The sequence below is a fragment of the Pelobates fuscus genome, chromosome 3 (genome assembly GCF_036172605.1).
Source record: "Pelobates fuscus isolate aPelFus1 chromosome 3, aPelFus1.pri, whole genome shotgun sequence".
Lineage (NCBI taxonomy): Eukaryota > Metazoa > Chordata > Amphibia > Anura > Pelobatidae > Pelobates > Pelobates fuscus.
This window is the reverse complement of record NC_086319.1, coordinates 371,668,331-371,688,855: the sequence shown is the minus strand read 5'-3', so window position 1 is coordinate 371,688,855 and position 20,525 is coordinate 371,668,331. Positions and strand designations below refer to the sequence as shown.

Below are 20,525 nucleotides of genomic sequence, written 5' to 3'. Positions count from 1 at the left end.
CATTTGAATTCCACTACCTGCTGTATGCCGATGACACCCAGATATACCTCTTCTCCCCTGACCTCTCCCCTGCTGTCCTACAGCGTATCACCAATTTCCTCTCTTCTATCTCTGGTTGGATGTCCTCCTGCTTTCTGAAACTCAATCTCTAAAACTAAGTTTCTTATTTTTCCTCCTCATAACACTGATCCTCCTCCTTCACTCTCCCTGCAGGTTGACGGTACAGGCCTCATCCCATCCTTTCAAGTTCGCTGTCTTGGTGTCATTTTTGATTCTGGCCTCACCTTTGCGCCTCATGTCCAATCAGTTGCTAAAACTTGTCGATTCCAAAAATATTACCAGCATACGCCCCTTTCTTACCCAAGATGCCAAGCAGCTTCTTCATGCTCTAGTAATCTCTTGCATGTATTACTGTAATTCTCTCCTAATTGGTCTCCCCAAAAGCCGTACTGCCCCCCTACAATCTGTGATGAATGCTGCTGCCAGGCTGATCTTTCTCTCCTGCTGCTCCTCTCACACCTCACCCCTCTGTTGATCCTTACACTGGCTTCCTGTACCCTACAGGTGTCAATTTAAAATATTAACCTTTACCTATAAAGCTCTAACCAACTCTAGCCCATTTACATTTCTTCACTAATTCATAGTTATGACCACTCTCGGTCTCTCCACTCTAATGGTGACTTTCTCCTGTCTGCTGCTCGCACCCTTACTTCAAATTCATGCCTGCAAGACCTCTCATTGGCAACTCCTTTCCCTTGGAACAGCCTGTCTCCCCATGTCAGACTCTCCCCTAGTCTTCAATCCTTTAAGAAGTCCCTCAAAACCCATCTTTTCAGGATTGCTTATGGCCTCCAAGAGTAACTTCTATCTCTCAAACCTTCCTCTTGCTCTCTCCTAAAGGGCCACACTCTACTCTTACCTCCAGTTCTGCTACTTTCCCACCATCTCTATTTGCTGTCTACCTCAATACCCTTCCTATTGGGTTTTTATACCCCACCTCCTCTAGACTGTAAGCTCGTTTGAGCAGGGTCCTCAATCACCTATTGTTCCTGTTACATTTTGTTATTGTCTGATTTGGTAAATTCCGCTCTTATTATAAGCTGGCGTTATATAAATACCAATAATAATGATGATGATGATAATAATAATAATAATCAAAGGAAGAAAGAAAACAGTTGTCAAACCATCAAATATATACATATTTGGCCTTTCATACCTGTCATACCTATATATCTTGTGAATCAATGACACAATGCTTGTGAAAAGGACAGGTATTGCTTTTTGGGTAAATGGACAGTTGAGTATATTTTATTGCTATGTGTAACTTGACATTTAGTATCATTTGTGAAGTTATATGGACGGTGCAACTGCCTATTAAATATACCTATCCATTTGCTGCTTTAATCAATGTGTTACCACCTAATATTCATAGTGAGTGTGAGTGGACATCTGAAGGGAATGAGTTAATTTGCTTCATACATGATGACAGAATCGAGCTATGTCTTCTGCATTCATTCTTCTTGGCTCTGAATCATTATGATCCGATGGCTTCTCATGTTCCTTCTATAGAGGAGAAACATCTAGTACAATCCTATATAACTCTAGCAGTATCCTCATTCTAAGCCGAGTGAAAAGCCAGGATTAGCTCGGCGCAAGACCATGGATTTACCCACCTTAAGCTAATTCACAAGACATAAATACACACTGCGACTCCCTTTCAATACATGCAAGCACATTACCACAATTGATGTTGTAGTGTAATGAAGCACTAGAGAATACTGTCATCCGGAGTGGTCTGAAGCTTTAAAGGACCACTATAGGTACCCAGACCACTTCAGCTCAATGAAGTGGTCTGGGTGCCAGGTCCCCCTAGTTTTAACCCTGCAGCTGAAAACATAGCAGTTTCAGAGAAACTCCCTGACAGCCTCTAGAGGTGCTTTCGCAATTTACACTTTGTAAATCACATTTATTTGACGCTGGATGTCCTCACAAACCTCTAGCATCGAAAAAGATTCCCATGGGGGATGGAGCTTAACCACATGGACACCATCTCTCAGAGCTCCTCCAGGTCAACTGTTAATCTAAAACCATCCAGGGTTAGTGGGCCTCACCTATCTTACCAATGGCTCTAGTCCGAGTCTTCCCCGCCCCGTGGCCCCCTTTGGTTGGGGGTCAGAAATAGTAGGCTGCACAGCACGTTTTATTCAACCCCACACACCCTGCCAGGAAGCCCCTGGGTGCTCTCTTTCCTTTAAGAGGTTAAATTGCTCTCAAATGGTTTAACCCCAAAGGCTTCCTCCAGCTCCAGATCTCAAGGTCGCTCAGTGGTATTCGGCTGATGAAACGGAGTGTCAGGAAAAACAGATTGACAACAGGCATGGGTGCTGCATATTGGCTAGAGTGGTCAATTGACGCTCTAAGCCAATCGCTAGTTCCCGGTTGTAACGAACCGTTTCAGCAGACAAGGGGTTATAATCCGTTTAGGCGATATGCCCCTTTCTGAGAGACAGGCACAGCTACTGCAGAACACCAAACTCCCGAACTGGATACAAAATAGCACTCCAAACTGGAACCTCTCGAATAGCTGCTAGCAGACGAACAGGAAAAGCATACATCAGCTTACACTCCTAGCAATCAGTCTCCAACAGCATACAGTGAATCCCCCCAAGAACGAGACAAGGCTCCGTGTTGAGGGCCAAGCAGTGGTCTGAGGTCTGGAACACCCAGCCTGCTTTTTATTACAGTTGTGCACATACAGGACACACCCAGGGGGAGGCATAAAACAACCAAGCAAGTGACAGTACAACCCACACATCCCCTCCCCTCAGATAAGCAATTAACATAATTATTACATACAGTAAAAATACAGTTTCCACACATACTCGGTAACTTTAAAACCATACATCACATTCACATAAAAATACATATCCACAATCAATCCATTCAGGGGAACAACATATTAAAAAAATGGCATGAATCAGACCAGGGGTTCAAAAGTTAGTAAAGTATCTTTTAAAACCCCTGTCAGCATGGCTTTCCAGTTTAGACCGGTTTTACAGAGTCTTCTCTCCTGGAGACACAATGGAGAAGTAATCCAATTACCTCCCAGTACAGAGACAGACTCCATTGAGCACATGGGGAAACAAAGACAGTAAAACACTTTAAAATACATAAAGTCCCCTTTTACACATAACACACAGACATTTCACATATCCCCAGATAGCTGGGATCTGGGCGCACAAAACTACCGAATAGCGCGCAGATCCTATTCACACAGTTCAATTGCCATGGAGCTAAAGTCTTTCCCATAGTCTTTCATTATATGAATAGGCTCCATGGCATAGCTATCTGGGGTATCACCGCTCACACAGTGCAAGTACCGAATGGCCCCACTGTATTTAAAGGGCCAGAATGAGTGACATGCACTCTGTTAGGGCCGAATACTGTTTTTAAAGTGCCCAATCTCCCAGGGACCATAATCACATGGCAAGAGGCTGGCAAGCAGTCCTCTCCAGGCCCAAGTGGTGAAGGGCACTTTGTCACACATCTTCCCTTTGGGGGGAAGACTAAACAGGTACCTGACCTTCTGCCGGTCAGTACCTAGGTTAGTCGGGCAGCCCACCCACAGTAAACAGTTCACAGCTACTGCAGAACACCAAACTCCCAAACTGGATACAAAATAGCACTCCGAACTGGAACCTCACGAATAGCTGCTAGCAGACGAACAGGAAAAGCAGACAATCAGCTTACACTCCTGGCAATCAGTCTCTATCAGCATACAGTGAATCCCCCCAAGAACGAGACAAGGCTCCATGTTGAGGGTCAAGCAGAGGTCTGAGGTGCTGGCACACCCAGTCTGGTTTTTATTACAGCTGTTGCAAATACAGGTCCGCCCACAGGGAGGTACAAAACAACCAATCACATCACAGTTACATCCCACATATTCCCTCCCCTTATCCTGAGAGGAAACTCAATTACACATACAGTTAAAACATACTTTCTACCCAACTTTCATAACTCTAAAACCATACATCACATTTACATAAAAATACATATCCACAATCAATCCATTCAGGGGAACAACATATTAAAAATTGGCATGAATCAGACCAGGGGTTCAAAAGTTAGTAAAAGTATCTTTTGGGCCCTGGCTGGCAGCATGGCAAAATCTGGCTCACACAGGTTTTACAGAGGCCTCTATCCTGGAGACAATGGGGGGAAGTAATTCAATTATCCAGGGATAGAGGCAGACTCCATTGAGCACATGGTTACACAAAGACAGTAAAACACTTTAAAATACATAAAGTTACTTTTTATACATTAAACACAGACATGTAATGTGAGATAGCTCAGGTCTGAGTGCACATTATTAGGTGAATGGCACGCAGACCACACAAATACAGTTTAATTGCCATGGAGCCAAAGTCTTTCCCATAGTCTTTCATTATATGAATAGGCTCCATGGCATAGCTATCTGGGGGTATCACCGCTCACACAGGGCAAGTACTGAATGACCCCACTGTATTCAAAGGGCCAGAATGAGTGACATACACTCTGGTATGGCCGAATACTGTTTTTAAAGGGCCCAATCTCCCAGGGACCATAATCACATGGCAAGAGGCTGGCAAGCAGTCCTCTCCAGGCCCAAGTGGCGAAGGGCACTTCGTCACACCGGTTCATAATTTTTTTTAACTTTTTTTATGAATGGGGAGCTACTGATTGGCTTAGAGTGCCAGCTGACCGCTCTAGCCAATCAGCGACACCCCTACCCAGCGGCACTCTGTGCTTCCTGACACTCAGTAAATAAAAGTGAACACATTAACACTGATATTTTTTTTAACCTGGGGAGATGAGGAGGTCCAAAGTTTCCCTGCCAGGTCCAGGTACCAAAGCCTTATGATGTGGTGTCAAGAATAAAGTGGAGGGTTCACTTCACTTGTCCTTCCTCCAATCTCCTTTTCTTCTCCTTCATTTGACACAGTCTTCTTTTTCTTCCGACACTGTCTTCTCTCCTCCTTTACCTTTCTACTACTTTCTGCTTATTTTGCTCCCCCTTCTGCTCCTTTTTCTTTCTGATCCATTTCTGCTCCTTGCAGACCCTTTCTGCTCCTTACTACCCTTTTCTGCTCCTTCTCCTACTTTACCTTTGTGCCCCTTCTGATTCTTTCTGCTCCTTTACCTTTGTGCTCCTTCTGTCCCTTTCTGCTCTTCGCAGACCCTTCCTTCTCCTTTCTGCCCCTTCCTGCTCCTTGCAGACCCTTCTTGCTCCTTTCAAACCCTTCCTGCTAATTTCTGCCTTATTTGAGTGCCAGATTAAAGAAAACATAATTTTCATATGCTTATTGCTGCTAGGTGTGGGATAGTATCTGTCTGTTGCACCAAAGATGTTAAGCATACCTCTCAAGTAAATTGCTCCCTAATGTATTTGTTCTATCCTAATGCCCCTCTTTTGTAGAAGGTTAGTACTCCGAGTGACTACTTGTTTGTCACTACCTGCATAACCTAGATTGTGGCTGGGACTGCTTATTGAAATCTTTAGCTGATATCTTATGCTGTTCCTTTTTTGATTATTAAAATAAAATAAATTACAAGGATGCTTGAAAAACATTGTTGAAATGAAGGATGCATTACGTGCACTTTCCAAACCCGGAACCTGTGTTAAGGAGGTAATGTCTTTCAGTGTAAACAGGTTGAATAAGATGAGAGCTGTTGTCTATATCAGATGTGATGCTGATGGATGCCTGTACCTACAGAGTGTGCCAGTTGTGTGAGAAATATCATATCATGTGTAGAGCCATGTCCACATCAGAGGATTTGCAGTCTGCTGGTTCTATAAAAAGTAGATTACATCATTCTGTGCTCATCGGAGCTTAGACACCAGTCAGCTTTTCCCATTTTGGGATTGCAAAAATTGCCCAGCCAAATACATATATACGAAAGCAGGGAATTATTTCATTATACTTTACATGTATTTTTGTACAGCAAAATAAAGTTAAAATAATGCCCAAAAATGGGATGCAATTGCTGAAGGGTGAACTTCCATGTTAGCATATCAGCAGACACCTGTAGTCACCACGGGCACCCACCAAAGCTAGATTCAGACCTGGGATACACCAGCTGGAGGCGCTTTCTCCAAGTGACCGTCAGTAGGGAAGCACACAGCACAGCGCTCCCCCTTCTGCTAGTCACTTCATGTAGAGTGGCCTAGCAGACCGTGGTAGAGGATCTTCTGTATCCTTTACCCAGTATGACAGGACATGCTCACTGAGAGCAACAAACAGCTTCCTGTCTCACCCGGTAGAGGAAACAGTAGATCTTCTACTGCAGTCTGAGTGGCCATGCTACATGAAGGTAAGGTGAGAGGGGGCGGGGGGGACTGTGACCACAAATGGACAGGGGGACAGACAAAGAGACATAACAAGGGGATAGGGGGGAAAAGGCACATAGAAGGGTGGGGGGGGAGACACACAGAAGGTTAGGAGGGCAATGAGACACACAGAAGGGCTGGGGGACAAAGAGAAACACAGAGGGGTTAGGGAGAAAGAAAATGGTTAGGAGGAGAAAAGACACACAAAGGGGCTGGGGGAGAAAGAGACCCACAAATGAGCTTGGGGAAGAGACACAGAGGGATGGGGGGGAGATGCACAAATGTGCTGGACTGAAGAGACACACAGTGGGCTTGGGAAGAGGAAAATGGCAATTTTTGTTTGGGGGGGGGTGCAAGTAGCTGGTCTTGCATAAGGCACAAAATAGTATAGCACTGGCTAATTTATTCCAGCCTTCCTTTCCTTATTTTGCTATTATCAAAAAAATATTACAGAAATCTTTTCATAGATCATGATGCCATAATTTGTCCTCCTTTGCCTTTTTCAGTAGCCATACATAAGGCAAATCCATCCTTTCTTTAATTTATGCATAATATCAGGGGTCAAGTCCTGGGTCAAAAAGTGCAGGAACTCACCCAAGATCCACTCCCCGCCCCCTCCCCCCCCTCACCCCCTCACCCCAAAAAAATGATACGCTTGTATGCAGGGGCTGAGTAAGGACACGGGGCTGAGGAGGGGGACAGGAGCTGAGGAAGAGGGACAGGAGATTGGGGGGGAGGGCATGGGCTGAGGAAGGGGACATGGGCTGAGGTAAGGGATAGGGGCTGAGGAAGGGGGTCAGGGGCTGAGGAAGGGGGTCAGGGGCTGAGGAAGGGGGTCAGGGGCTGAGGAAGAGGGGCAGGGGCTGAGGAAGAGGGGCAGGGGCTGAGGAAGAGGGACAGGGGCTGAGGAAGAGGGACAGGGGCTGAGGAAGAGGGACAGGGGCTGAGGAGGGGGACAGGGGCTGATGCTCGTATGCAGGGGCTGAGTAAGAGCACTGGGCTGAGTAAGGTGGTCAGGGGCTGAGTAAGGTGGACAGGGGCTGAGGAGGGGGACAGGGGCTAAGTAAGGTGACAGTGCTGTGGAAAAGGGACAGGAGCTTAGGAAGAGGGGGGGGGGGGGCATGGGCTGAGGAAGGGGCCATGGGCTGAGGAGGGGAGCAGGGGCTGAGGAGGGGGACAGGGCCTGAGTAAAAAGACAGGGACTGAGGAGGGAGACAGGGACTGAGGAGGGAGACAGGGACTGAGTAAGGGGACAGGGCTTGAGGAGGGGGACAGAGACTGAGGAAAGGGACAGGGACTGAGGAGGGAGATAGGGACTGAGGAGGGAGATAGGGACTGAGGAGGGAGACAGGGCTTGAGGAGGGAGACAGGGCTTGAGGAGGGAGACAGGGCTTGAGGAGTGGGGCAGGGACTGAGGAGGGGGGACAGTGCCTTAAATAGGGGGACAGGGACTGAGGAGGGGGGCAGGAACTGAGGAGGGGGGGCAGGGCCTTAAATAGGGGGACAGGGACTGAGGGAAGGGATAAAAACAAAAAACAAAAAAAACTAAAGTGCCTTCCCCCCTCCCTGAGGCTTACCTTGGGCCAGGAGGGGTGGGACAGGATCTGGAACCTGCAGCCTGCAGTCAGTGGAGTAAGCCTCCTGATGATGTCAGGAGGAGGGGGCGTGACTTCCTCTGCTCCCCAGCGGTCCTGTGAGAAGAGCAGAGAAAGTCACGCCCCCTCCTACTGACATCATCAACAGTGGCAGGATGACTCCACTGACTGCAGGGGGAGAGGTGAGTTTAAAAATCCGAGTCCCCAGTCAGAGGCAGGGGATTCGGATTTGTCCTCCCCCTGCTCTGGCAGCCGCTTGTGCCAGCCCTGGGTCCTGCAGGACTAGTAATGGGAACGGCGTTCCTGCTGTGGAAAAAGTGCAGGAACGCCGTTCCCACGCGTTCCTGCAGGACTCGAGCCCTGCATAATATATATTTTTAACACATGCCCCTCTCAGGCAAGTTTAATTCACATATATTTTGACATAGCTGTCACACTGGTGTCCTGCGATAAATGTCACTGTTCCAGTTGTATTTGACACTCTCATCTATTACCAAACCTGATCATTTAATTACATTTCCAAATGGACTACTTATGGCACTAGTGCCAGCAGATTGTCTGATCCGTGCCATGAATACTAGGTTTTCAACGTTATTGAGAATTCAGTCCGATGACAGATCCATGCCATGTGTGTTATTTAAGACCGAAACAGTGTGTTCTCCAGAGTCAAAGTAAAATTCACACATTGCAAACAACTCCCAGTCAAGCTCCTTGAGTATCCTCAACTCACAGTAGTCAGCAGTTAGGGACAATTATCAAGTTAAAGGGGCATTCTAAGCACCACAACCACTCAGTGTATTGGCTCCATTAATTTTTTTTGTTTATGTCCCACCCCTTTGTCTGTCCCCTCTCCAGCTACATTGATAATGCAGAATTTACACTTCTGTATTTTTAGTGTTAGTTCTTCCCAGGATGGACAGGGATGATTGGTTAAGAATGCGATGGGGCCTTTGCTTATTCAGACCCACCAAAAGAGACACACCAAAAAAACATACTCAGACATACCAAATAAACATACCTATTACAGTGTCACTGTTTAGGAGGGACAGTCCATATTTTGAACGCTAATACCTCTGTCCCTCTTTCCTATCTAAATGTTCCATATTGTTGGTGTGTCTGAGTGTATAACGGAGTGTATAACACACCAAGGTTTCATATGTCTGAGTGTATAACAGCAGTAATACTCCCTGTGATGTGTCTTTAAACTACAATAAATGTGTCTAGAATCAGTTTGTATTAATATGATATGTTAAATTTTTGTTGCATAAATTGGTTTTAGTACGACATCCAAAATTTCTCAGAACATCCCTGTCCCTGGCCACACCCCCACTGAAACCCCTAAAACCAAAATGTCGCTCTTTGTCCATTTGAAATGTTAGGAGGTATGATACCTGAACACTTGCTATGTTTCCCCAAAGACATTGCCATTGAGGTACAGTGTTTACTAATAGCAGCTCAGATTCACATTCAGCGATACTAATTGACTTTAGAGTATTTTACTAAAAATCCTTCTAAATTAAAAAGCCTGACAAACCTGTACAATATAATCTTTAATACTTAACTTTTCCAGCATTGCCCTTCAGCATCCACATCCAGAATTACATTCTGCTAATTGAACTAGACTTTAAAAGAGTAATAATAAATTGGTTTGCAGCAATGTTGTTGGTGTTAGCTGCCTTTATTAAAGTTCCTTATTCGTTTTACAGATGACTTGCTATAAAAAAAAAACTTTTTGGGCAATATTTTTTTTTTTTTGTAGATGTGGCATTTTCAGTGTTTTTTCCATTTTGCTTTGGGCCCACATTTACCTACCCTTTGCTATGCAAAATCCAATTTAGCCTTAAAAGGTCAAATTATATTCGATTGGCTCTTAGATATTACTTTCCATTCCAGGGCTTCACTCTATGCCTCTGCATTTGTGCAGATAGACAGAAAATGACACCTAAACCATCCTCCTATACTAACATAACCTTTTTGGTCAAACTTCACAACATCATTCTGGCAACTAGGTGGGGGAGTGATGGCTACAATATAGAGATATTTCATAGATTGCTATTGCATCTTGCAGTGCCCTGCGTAGTTCAAAGCACCGTTGTAACTGTGTAATGTTTATGGGCATTGTCCTGTCCACCTAAATATGAGGTTAGGGAAGAAGGGTGGGCTGGTTCTGACACCCTTCTGGTTAATTGGGGTTTAGGAACTGCACTTCGCCTTTAATTATTTTTTTGATAATCTTTATTCAATTTATTCCTTTATTTTGTAGAGCTTGGTGATTTTTCAGGACTTCACTCTTGATCTAACTGCAAACTAATCAATTCCATCCTGGGGATAATTAAGTAATTTTATCCCAATCCAGAGCCTGTTGGGATTTTTATGGATTGGTTGCAATTCACGGTTAATTTGTTTAAATTTGGAATTTTAGCTTTCTCCAGCCCTGTCTTATTTCAATCATAGGGTAAAAACCGGAAAGTGACCTTACATGTTTCTTAAACTGTTTATCAAGTTCAGACGTTAACTAGCAATATCGCATTTCAAAGAGTTTACAAACAATAACATTCTTCATAAAAGGCTATGTTTGGTTTGTTTTATTTGCAGGTGTTAACGAACTGCTCTTATATCTTTATTTTGTGCTGTTTTTCAGGACAAGGTCCGCACAGAGACTATGCAGAAGTTGCAGCATTTGGAAATGGAATATATGGCTTTACAGAAGGCCTATGCTCTCCTGCAGCAACAACTTGAACTGAGTCAGAAAGAGGAGGCACAAAAAGTAATTAACCAAATCTTACAAAAATAAACAATTTTACAGGGCAGGTTCAGAACGTAATCCAGAAACCTGGTTTGCAAGCCATTCCACCACATGTGGTCTCCATATTACACATAGCACAAACATTTGTCAACTCACATACAGTCCAACCATTAGTTCTATGTTCCAAACACTCATTTTACGAAATTATTTTTATGACTCTTTTTCACGATTCCATAAAATTGTTTACTGCTCCTAATTTTTTGTTTCTTACTTCAATCTGAATGTTTCTGTGCTCGTGAACTGATCCAGCATGACTTGCCCTTTGTACCCTATTTTTTCACTATTTCATCTTAAAATGATCAATACAAATTTACGTGGAAGCATTATAATATTAATAATGTAGATTTCAGAAGTTTGCTGGCATGTTTTCTGAGCAGAAAGGTGAGTCTTTAGGTGCTGAGAGAACTTCATGTTTTTATTTAAAAATAAAAAGGTACCTAAAAACTGTTTGCAATATAGCTTATAGCATGAGCTGTAGTGGTTATAGTTCTTAGTGTCCCTTTAAAATAAGCTAACTACAGTATATATTTTTTCTTTACTGTCCCTTTAATCATTGCCAAAACATATCGATAACACATGTACATAAAAATGCATTTCGTGGTATAAGCACTTCATTAGAGACCTCAGTCTTGGCTTGGACTGTGGCGTTAGACAGTGGTTCCAGTTTTCCCTCGTTTGTTATTCTTCATATAAGTGTTATCTGTCTCTTTCATTAATGATGAAATTAAGGTGCATTTTGATTTTAAGATCATGGTTAGCGGCTGTATCTTTTCTGGTATTCCCCAGTTAGTGTCCAATCAGTATATTGCAGTATATCATCGTCAGGTCGATCCTCACTCCACAGCCTCCTCTGTACCGTGTACTTTAAATATATATTTCTAATAAAGACCAAAAATTAGTTTTGTGCTTGAGCCTTCCAGCCTGTCTCCTTTTTTTCATTGTTATCAGAAGGTGTTACACATACGCCTGGGACATGTAGATTTCGGGAAGTGGATAGAAACGGTGAAAAAGCAGATACGTAGATAGAACTGATCGAATTGTGAAAGAACATGGTGGGGAGTGGGCACATCTTAATCCCACCCCATATAAATAAAAAAACAATGCCCCACCAATGGCCATCATAGCAAGCCCATTCCCAGATATAGTTATCTCTAGTTATGGTCTCTGTGCTGATCATGTCATTTGACCACCTATCTACACATTACAAGAAGCAGAGAAGTGTGTCTACCTTGGACAGTGATGTAACTATAGAAATCCCAGTGGGTGTAGTTAGGAGTCTACCCCTAATTTCCAGGGAGTGATACACTACTGTGACTTCTGCCGACTTTTCTATCCCTAGTGTCTTCCAAGGTAGCAATTTCCTAGTTAGTGTTAAACCTCTCCCAAGCTCAACTTTGGTGTACTATATCATTCTAGCAGGTGATGGGTTATGATGTCATATTTGGATGATGTCACCAGTAAACATGTAACACCCATAAGTATTTTTCATTTCACCTATTTGTCTATGCATCTAAATCTTTAAATTATATCTAAACAGAGCAGGCCCTGCTATTTAAAATGTTATGTATGTGGTTAATTTCAGCAGGTAGAGATGATGTCAAGGAAAACTGTGGCAATTTCACTTTCAAATTTCAATTTCAATTGTGGCAATTTTCAATTTCAAGATATACAGGGTTATTTACAAAAGTGAGAACTTCAGGAATTCAAAGTGAATTTCAAATTTAAGGCCGAAAAAGCCTTAAATGTGCCTATATTGGCCTAAAATTTGAATTTTACTTGGAATTCCCTGCAAGTCTCACTTAAGTGAATAACCCAAGTAGAGTCACGGGTAAGACAATCATTTGTTGTTCATTGAAGATGTTTTTGTTTTTTTGTCAAGAGCAAACTGTCCAGTCAACAATTATGGCAAAAAGAAGTGGGATTACCTCTTAAGACATTATTTAAACAATTTGATATACAATTTTTATATGCTACATACTGTTTAAAATCACATTCTGTGTTCTTGTTTGCTTAGATCAAAGAAAGGTCTTCAGAACCCACCATGCAGAATCAAAGCAGTAGCACTGAAACAAAGTTGGTGGATAGTCAAGGGAACGCCGATAATAAAGAGAATTCCATAGTATGTCCAAGTTCACCAGTGCCTGTATATATGGAGACAGAAGAGTCCATAAAATTAGAAGAAGAGCCTATAGGAGGTCCCCTTTTGCAGGATAATCATGAAGGAGGCACTGACATGTTTAAAAGTGAAGAACCTTCACTCAGATCTCCACACTCTCCGTTGATTTTCATGGAGTGTAGTCCAGAGGAAGAGTCGGATAGTAAAGATGGTCATGGAACTAATGTGAACCATATGCATTTAGGTGAAAAAGGTACACCACAGTCTATAGAGTCTCAAAAGGAAGTTGATATTGTAACCCAAGATGCCTTACAACCTGATGAACACTTAAACACAGTAAAATTGCAGGAGATATCATCAGGGAGTAATGAAACAGAAATAGTACCAGATTCATCTAAATTACCTATTGATGTTGAAATGATAGAGGATGTAAATCAAGCAGAACAGATGGTTGAAGTGAAGAAGGAAAAACCAGCAGACAGTGAGAGATGTGTTCAGTTAACCTTGGATGGGAAGTCAGTGGATTCATCCCCTGAAATATCTAATACATTGAAAATACTACATGTGGAACGTGAAGTGGTAGAACAGAGTTTAGTAAGCCCTAGTGAAGCACATCAAGAGTTTCAAGAATTAAGCTGCTCTGAAAATACCCTAGTTATTCCAGGTGAACCTAATCAATCTGTGGCTACCCTTCTAAGAGATGTTAAGAAAGCCCTGGAATCTGGAATAACCAGTGATACAGCATCTTCCTTAGAGACTAGTCCTTCTTCTCCTCTTTCTCCAGAGGTAACACCATCCACTAAGATGTGTTTTGAAGTGGAAACTAAGCTACCATTACCAGAAAAGAAAGAGAAAATTGATACTGAAGTTCCAATACCAGCAGAGGTGAAAGATTTCCCCAGAAAACCTAAGCTGTCTCCTCAAAGGGATCTCCCTGCCAATGAACTTGATTTTGGTTCACAGCCAGAAATACAACAAAAAGAAGATGTTCAATGTGATCCCATGCCAAAGCAGCCAAGCAAGCAGGACCACAGTTTGGTAACTTCTTTAAAGAACACTTTGTGGAAGTTGTTTACGAAAACAGAAGAAGACCACTCCCAGGATGCCAAAGATGTAAGCAAAGTTGGCGATTCTCTGCCAGGGTCTCCTGTAGAGATGTGTTCACCAGAAGGAAGTTTAAGCCCCCCAAGTTCAAGGAAAATCTATGATTCTACCAAAGATAATGACTCCCCTCAGAGTACAGAGAGCATGCAGTCAAGTTCAACATCAGGGAAACTGACACCAACTTCAGAAGAAGACATGATTCAAAATGTCGATTCTTTGCAAACAAGTCCTACTGTCCCCAGAAGGATTATTGAGCCCTTCAAAAAGCATGAAGTTACAGAGGTGGCCAGTGCCCCAATGAGTCCAATCATTCCTAAAAGGAGTTCAAAAGCAATACATGTAGAAACATTATTGAGCAAAGAAGAATTACAATTCAGCCCCTCCACCTCAAGAAAGATAGCAGCCAGAATAGCCTCTGATACTGATTATCCTTTGTCTTTATCTGTGCCCTCTATTGTGGTTGGTAGCCTACCTGAAGAAAAGACATTGGGAAGCATGTTTTTTGATTTAAACAAAGACAGTAGCCGTAAATGGAGGTCATCTGAAAACGTATCCCTGATCCCTTCGGCAACTCCGGAGGAACTGGCTTCTGGAGCCCGTCGCAAAATTTACCTTTCTATATCAAAGCTGGATGAAGCAGAGACAGGCAGTACTGGTTCACTTACTCCTCCTTCTAAAAGAAGTAGCCCAAATGTATCGCCTGGACTTTCTAGGAGAAGTAACACTCTACTTGCTTCTCAGTCTCCACCAGCTGAAAGACGGTCCCCAGGTATGCCACGAAAGATGGCCATGTTGGAAGTGCCAAAAATATATGAAGAAACTGAAGAAAAAGGGGAGGCACCTGATGACAGCTCCCAACAAACCAAATATTCAGAATCGATAACTAAAGAGGTACCCACCATAGAAACTAAGAAAGTAAATGATCCTTACAAAGGTAAGAAACTAAACTTTTTCAACAAACTATGAATGTTGGACATGTTGGACCAAGTTTTAAAATCTATATTGCAAATGTACCATACATGGATTCCCACAGTGTTCTTACATGGAATTGTAACAATTTTGTATGAGTTATTATGTAGAGTATAAGTAATTTTATGTAGGATAGCAACCTTGACTAGAATTCCAACTCAAACATGGTCTGTATGTCAGTTGTTAATTTTAAACTGCCAGCGAACTGGTCAATGTTTAAGCGAATGTTCGAATGTTCCTTTTGCCCTTTAGAAAGCATGCACTAAACCAGGATTTGCAGCCATAGATATCTCAGTATTTTTGAATTACATTTCCCATAGTTACCTGCTAGCCAATGACAGGTTGAGAATGATAGAAATTGTTTACTAGCAACCCGTGGAGAGCCATGTTTCAACACACTTGAAGTAAACCTTGCTGGAGTTTTATGCGTATGTCAACACATGGACCAAGACTGTTACATGTAACATAGAAATGGCATGATGCAATGTCTGCCAGGGTTATTCTCTTGACAAGTTTAGTAAAAATAGTAGAGGTTATTCTGCAGCATGATGGAGATTACACTTCAAATTACCATTTCTACTTTGTTAAACACATCCCAGTCCTTGTGGCCATACCGTAACATACTGTATAAGCGTTTTCTTTCTCAGGCATTTATTGAACACTAAATCACATATCACTGAAGGTTGCTTTGACGAACAAGTGAATTATTTATAACCGCTATTCCACACGTTCATGTTATATTTGGTCCAATAATATGGGAACTTAGATTCCTCCCCACAACCACTTCCCCTATTTTACGATCTTAGGATAGGTGAGCTGTCACGCAAGTATAATTATCTTTCAGTTATTCCTGATTTTTATTTCTCTTATTTTTCAGTAAGAGTGTGAATGAATTTGTGAATTATCATCTGACTTTTGAAACTATAGAAATGTTTGTTCCTGTTAAGAATAAAAAAGCAATCCCAAAAAAAGAAAAATATTTACAAAAAAAGATTTCTCACTTATGACATAGCAAGTATAATAGACAACTTACGAGCAATTACTGTAAATGAATGTTGAATGTGAAAACTGAAATTCTGGTCTTTCCTCCCTAAAGTGTTGCTACTCCTGTGTCTGTCTCCCTCCAAGTCAACTGTGCTACCATCAGCTCCACCACGCAGGCTCACTGCCTAGGTGTTCTCTTTGACTCCGACCTCTCCTTCACGTCTCATGTTCATGTGCCGCTTCCATCTCAAAAACATTGCGCGCATCCGACCCTACTTAATGCCAGATGCGACTAAGGTCCATTCCACTGTCCTTTCTCGCCTTGACTACTGTAATCCGCTTCAGTGGTCTTACGTGCTCCCAACTTGCACCGTTACAGTCTATAATGAATGCGGCAGCGAGGCTCATCTTCTTGTCCACCCGCACCGCCCACGCCTCACCCTACTGTCAGTCCTTACATTGGCTTCCTGTAAGATATAGGGCTCAATTTAAAATTCTAGTTCTTGCTTTCAAATCTCTACATAATGCTGCTCCCCCCTATCTATCCTCACTAATACACAAGTATGTCCCGGCTAGGCCCTTACGATCTGCTGAAGACTTACGTCTATCTTCTGTCTGTACTCCCACCTCTGATGCTCGCCTTCAAGACTTCTCAAGGGCTGCATTGTTCCTGTGAAACTCACTTCCCTCCTCTGTTAGATGCTCCCCCAGTCACCACTCCTTCAAAAAATCATTACAAACCCACTTCTTCATAAAAGCGTATCAATTAAACTGTAAATAGCTCCCGACTGATTCCTCTCTTGCAACTGTCATTAGTCTAATACTATCCTTACCTTTTGTGTCACTTTACCCCACTCCCTCTAGCATGTAAGCTCATTGAGCAGGGCCCTCAACCCCTCTGTTCCTGTGTGTCCAACTTGTCTGGTTACAACTACATGTTTGTTCGTCCACCCACTGTAAAGCGCTGCGGAATTTGTTGGCGCTATATAAATAATAACATAATAATAATAATAATACGTGATCCAGATTTTTTTATTACATGAAAAAAAATATGTAATCAAAAGGTTCCACAGCAACGATAGAAGTGATTATGAGATATCGTTATAACAGGAGTATTCAAATTTACTCAAGTATCCATTTATTCCATTATATTGACTATTCATTATATTGATTATATTCCATTATATTGAAGGCAAAAAAAATAAATCCTTCCAATGAACTGGAGCCACCTATGAATGGACATGCTTCGCTGAAAAAACACTTAGAACCCTCTTGGATGGATAGATGTTCTGCTGTAAAAATATTACTTTTACCAAACCAAATTTTGCTTTTACCAAAAAAAAAAAAGCAATTCTACTTCTACATACACTCTTATTCCCCTCTGTTCTTCAGCTATACTATCTGCAACACATAGTGCACAATCTAGTTACATATCTGATTGGTAGAAAGAGCTTACAGTACAGTGTAATGAGGATTGGTCTAAAGTGCTACAGAAAGGTAGATGTTTTACAAGATGTACAAACTATCTAGACTAGAGTTTATCAATAAATTACTATTTAGTTGGTATTTAATCCCACTCATATTATCTCATATGTATGTCTCTGTGTATCTTGTGTGCTGGAGTGTGTGTGGGCAGATGGACTTTTATCTCCACGTATGATGGTGTTCTCTAAAAATTCACCCCCTCATGGATTCCATTTTCTGGTTTATACACCAGCATTTTCATATTGAATTGCATGTTACTCCACAAATGACCCTTTACCAGAAAGATTCTACAAGATTGGACAAGATGTTTGAGATGGCTTTCCCTGATGTGCTAATTTAAACCGTTATTAAATTGTAATACATGCTCCATTGATCTTTACCTGTTCACGATACTAATACCTTTTGTACACCTTTTGCTGTTCCATTTTTATGGTCATCATGTGTTCCTTTAACCTCCCCCCCCGTTTTAGTTTCTAATTCCACTCTAGTATATTGTTACGTTTTAGATTTTTTAGTGAATAAAAATAAATACCTATTATGACAACATTTTCAATATAGCTTCTTGTTTAACAAAAAAATATGTGGGGCACACCCCACTGAAACGGGCTGCATACATCTAAGGTCAGGAGTGTGATACGAGATGGGTTGGCATGAGCTTCCTGATTTAACATCATAAGGACCAATGACAGAATAATGACAAAATAATTATGTCACAACAAACCAGCCTTCAAAATCCTTTATATCAAAATGGAATGTTCCACTCATTTAAATGTAGCAGGTCAGTAAATCTGCAAGCTGGAACGACTGTGGTAATGAGCATAACATAACATAAAATGCTTCTAAAATGAGTCAGATCATTCATGTTTACGTTAGAAAGAAAGGAATGGTAAGTCGTGATATCAGTTGTTGAACAGCTTATCAGTACATGTGTACTAGCTAACAATACCAATCAGGATAGACAGATAAACGAAAAACAAATGTGACATGGAAGTGAACACAAACTTCTGAATGAAGATGTCTTCGGTTATGGTGCTGGATATTACCAAGTATTATTCCCGAAGAGCAATATGAGAAGATTACTATATTAGGGCTTCTGTCTATCAGTGATGGATAGTATACGCAGAGGAGGGTTCTTACAAAAAAAAATGTGGGGGGTGAGCAGGGTAAGATCCCCCTCTGACCTTTTACAATAGAGTATTTTTTTAAATCATATGTTTTACTGTTTAAGAAAGATGAGTGAAAGAAAACATGTTTCAAAGGAGTTAATCTTCTCCACAAAAACATGTAAAACAATTATGTTTCAACATAGTCCAAGGGACTAAAGTGGTAGCCAAAAAACCTCTAAGGCCAAAATTGCTCATCATTAACAACATGCTATTTTCTTCTCGGATTTAATTTGCAAACATTTTGAGTTTGTTTCGCCCTCTGTCCTTCCCAATGTGTGTGTTGTGTTTGTTTTGGCTGTATGTGTGTGTCTGCTGTCTGTGTAATGTATGCTAGAAATGTGTATGTTTGCTGGCTGTATGTTGTCTGTGTGCATGTCTGGTGTGTGCTGGTTGTATGTTGTGGGCACGCATATGTCTAGTGTGCAGTATGTATGTTGTCTGTGCACATATGTCTGGTGTGTGCTGGCTGTATGCTTTGTGTGTGTCTTGTGTGTGTTTGCATGCTGTGTGTGTGCAGACTCAATGTTATGTGTGTGCCGGCTGTATTTTGTGTTAGTGTGCTGGTTGTATGTTGTATGAGTCTGTGTCTGGTGTGTGCTGGCTGTATGTCATTTTAGTACGCTGGCTGTATGTTGTGGGTGTGCTGGCTGTATGTTGTGTGTCCTGGCGGTATGCTGCATGTTCTGGCTGTATGCTGTGTGTGTGTTCTGGCTGTATGCTGTGTGTGTCCTGGCGGTATGCTGCATGTTCTGGCTGTATGCTGTGTGTGTGTTCTGGCTGTATGCTGTGTGTGTGTTCTGGCGGTATGCTGCATGTTCTGGCTGTGTGCTGCATGTTCTGGCTGTATGCTGTGTGTGTGTTCTGGCTGTGTGCTGCATGTTCTGGCTGTGTGCTGTGTGTGTGTTCTGGCTGTATGCTGTGTGTGTGTTCTGGCTGTATGCTGTGTGTTCTGGCTGTGTGCTGCATGTTCTGGCTGTATGCTGTGTGTGTGTTCTGGCTGCATGCTGTGTGCTCTGGTTTTATGTTGTGTATTTTTGTGTGCTCTGTATCTCCTACTCTCACCAATCCTTTAGCCAAATCAGGTTTCAGTACATGGAGACCATGCCTCAGAGCACGACCTCTGTAATTCTGTTCTTCACAGGTCCGGCACTTTTTGTCAATGGATATTTCACATCTACTGCAAGCACTAACAGTATAGTGATCATATACTTCGGCCCAAGCACTGTCCTACTTGTAGCAGCCCTGCCGCTTACCCACGACAGGGCTAAACAACAAAACAAACTGCCTGTCTGGCAACCGGGACTACATGTCCCGGGCATCGGATGATACAAGTTCCACGTCTCTGTATTTTACATATGCATGGTTTAATATAAGTGGATGTAGAAAAACTGAGTGGAAACCAGTTACCACCAATGATAGTAGTGGAGCGCTAAAAAACGTAACTTACGTAATTAATATGCAGACATTTTGGAATGAATATACAGCAATATAGTGTAGCATTTTAGATAAAAAGCCAATGTGAGTGTGAATATAATCGATATGCACTCACATGGGTTCGAGCCAGATAAGGACAGGCTCAGATCTCACAAGCAGATGTGTTGTAAGGGGACACAGTCCTGCTTCTGCCTTTGTCCGTAGTGGCTCAATGCGAGATATATAACAAATAACAAAAGCAGCTGATGGTTCAGTACAGTTTGAAAAGTGTGAATAATTTAAAGTGAGTACCTATTGGGCCTGGCCCTGAAATAAACAGCTTGTGTTTCTCTATAAGGGGGACACTTCCCTTCTTTGGTCCAGGAAGCAGCGGAAATGGAGTAGCACAGACTTAAAGCTAAAAAAATTACATTTATTAAACAAAAGTGCAACATATATAAAATAAAAGATAACAAGTCTAAAGTGCTCCAGTCCTGCCGAGACGCGTTTCACCACATTC

The 20,525-nt window shown here is 42.1% G+C and overlaps 1 protein-coding gene across 2 annotated transcripts in view; it reads left to right on the top strand.

Annotated features, from left to right (window-relative positions):
• ALPK3 (alpha kinase 3) overlaps window positions 1-20,525 on the top strand; it is a 121,735-nt gene that overhangs the window by 82,770 nt on the left and 18,440 nt on the right. For both annotated transcript variants that reach the window (XM_063449427.1, XM_063449426.1), the window contains 2 exons: window positions 10,604-10,729; window positions 12,783-14,922. In XM_063449427.1, the coding sequence (XP_063305497.1) occupies window positions 10,604-10,729; window positions 12,783-14,922 (2,266 nt within the window). The remainder of the gene's footprint in view (window positions 1-10,603; window positions 10,730-12,782; window positions 14,923-20,525) is intronic.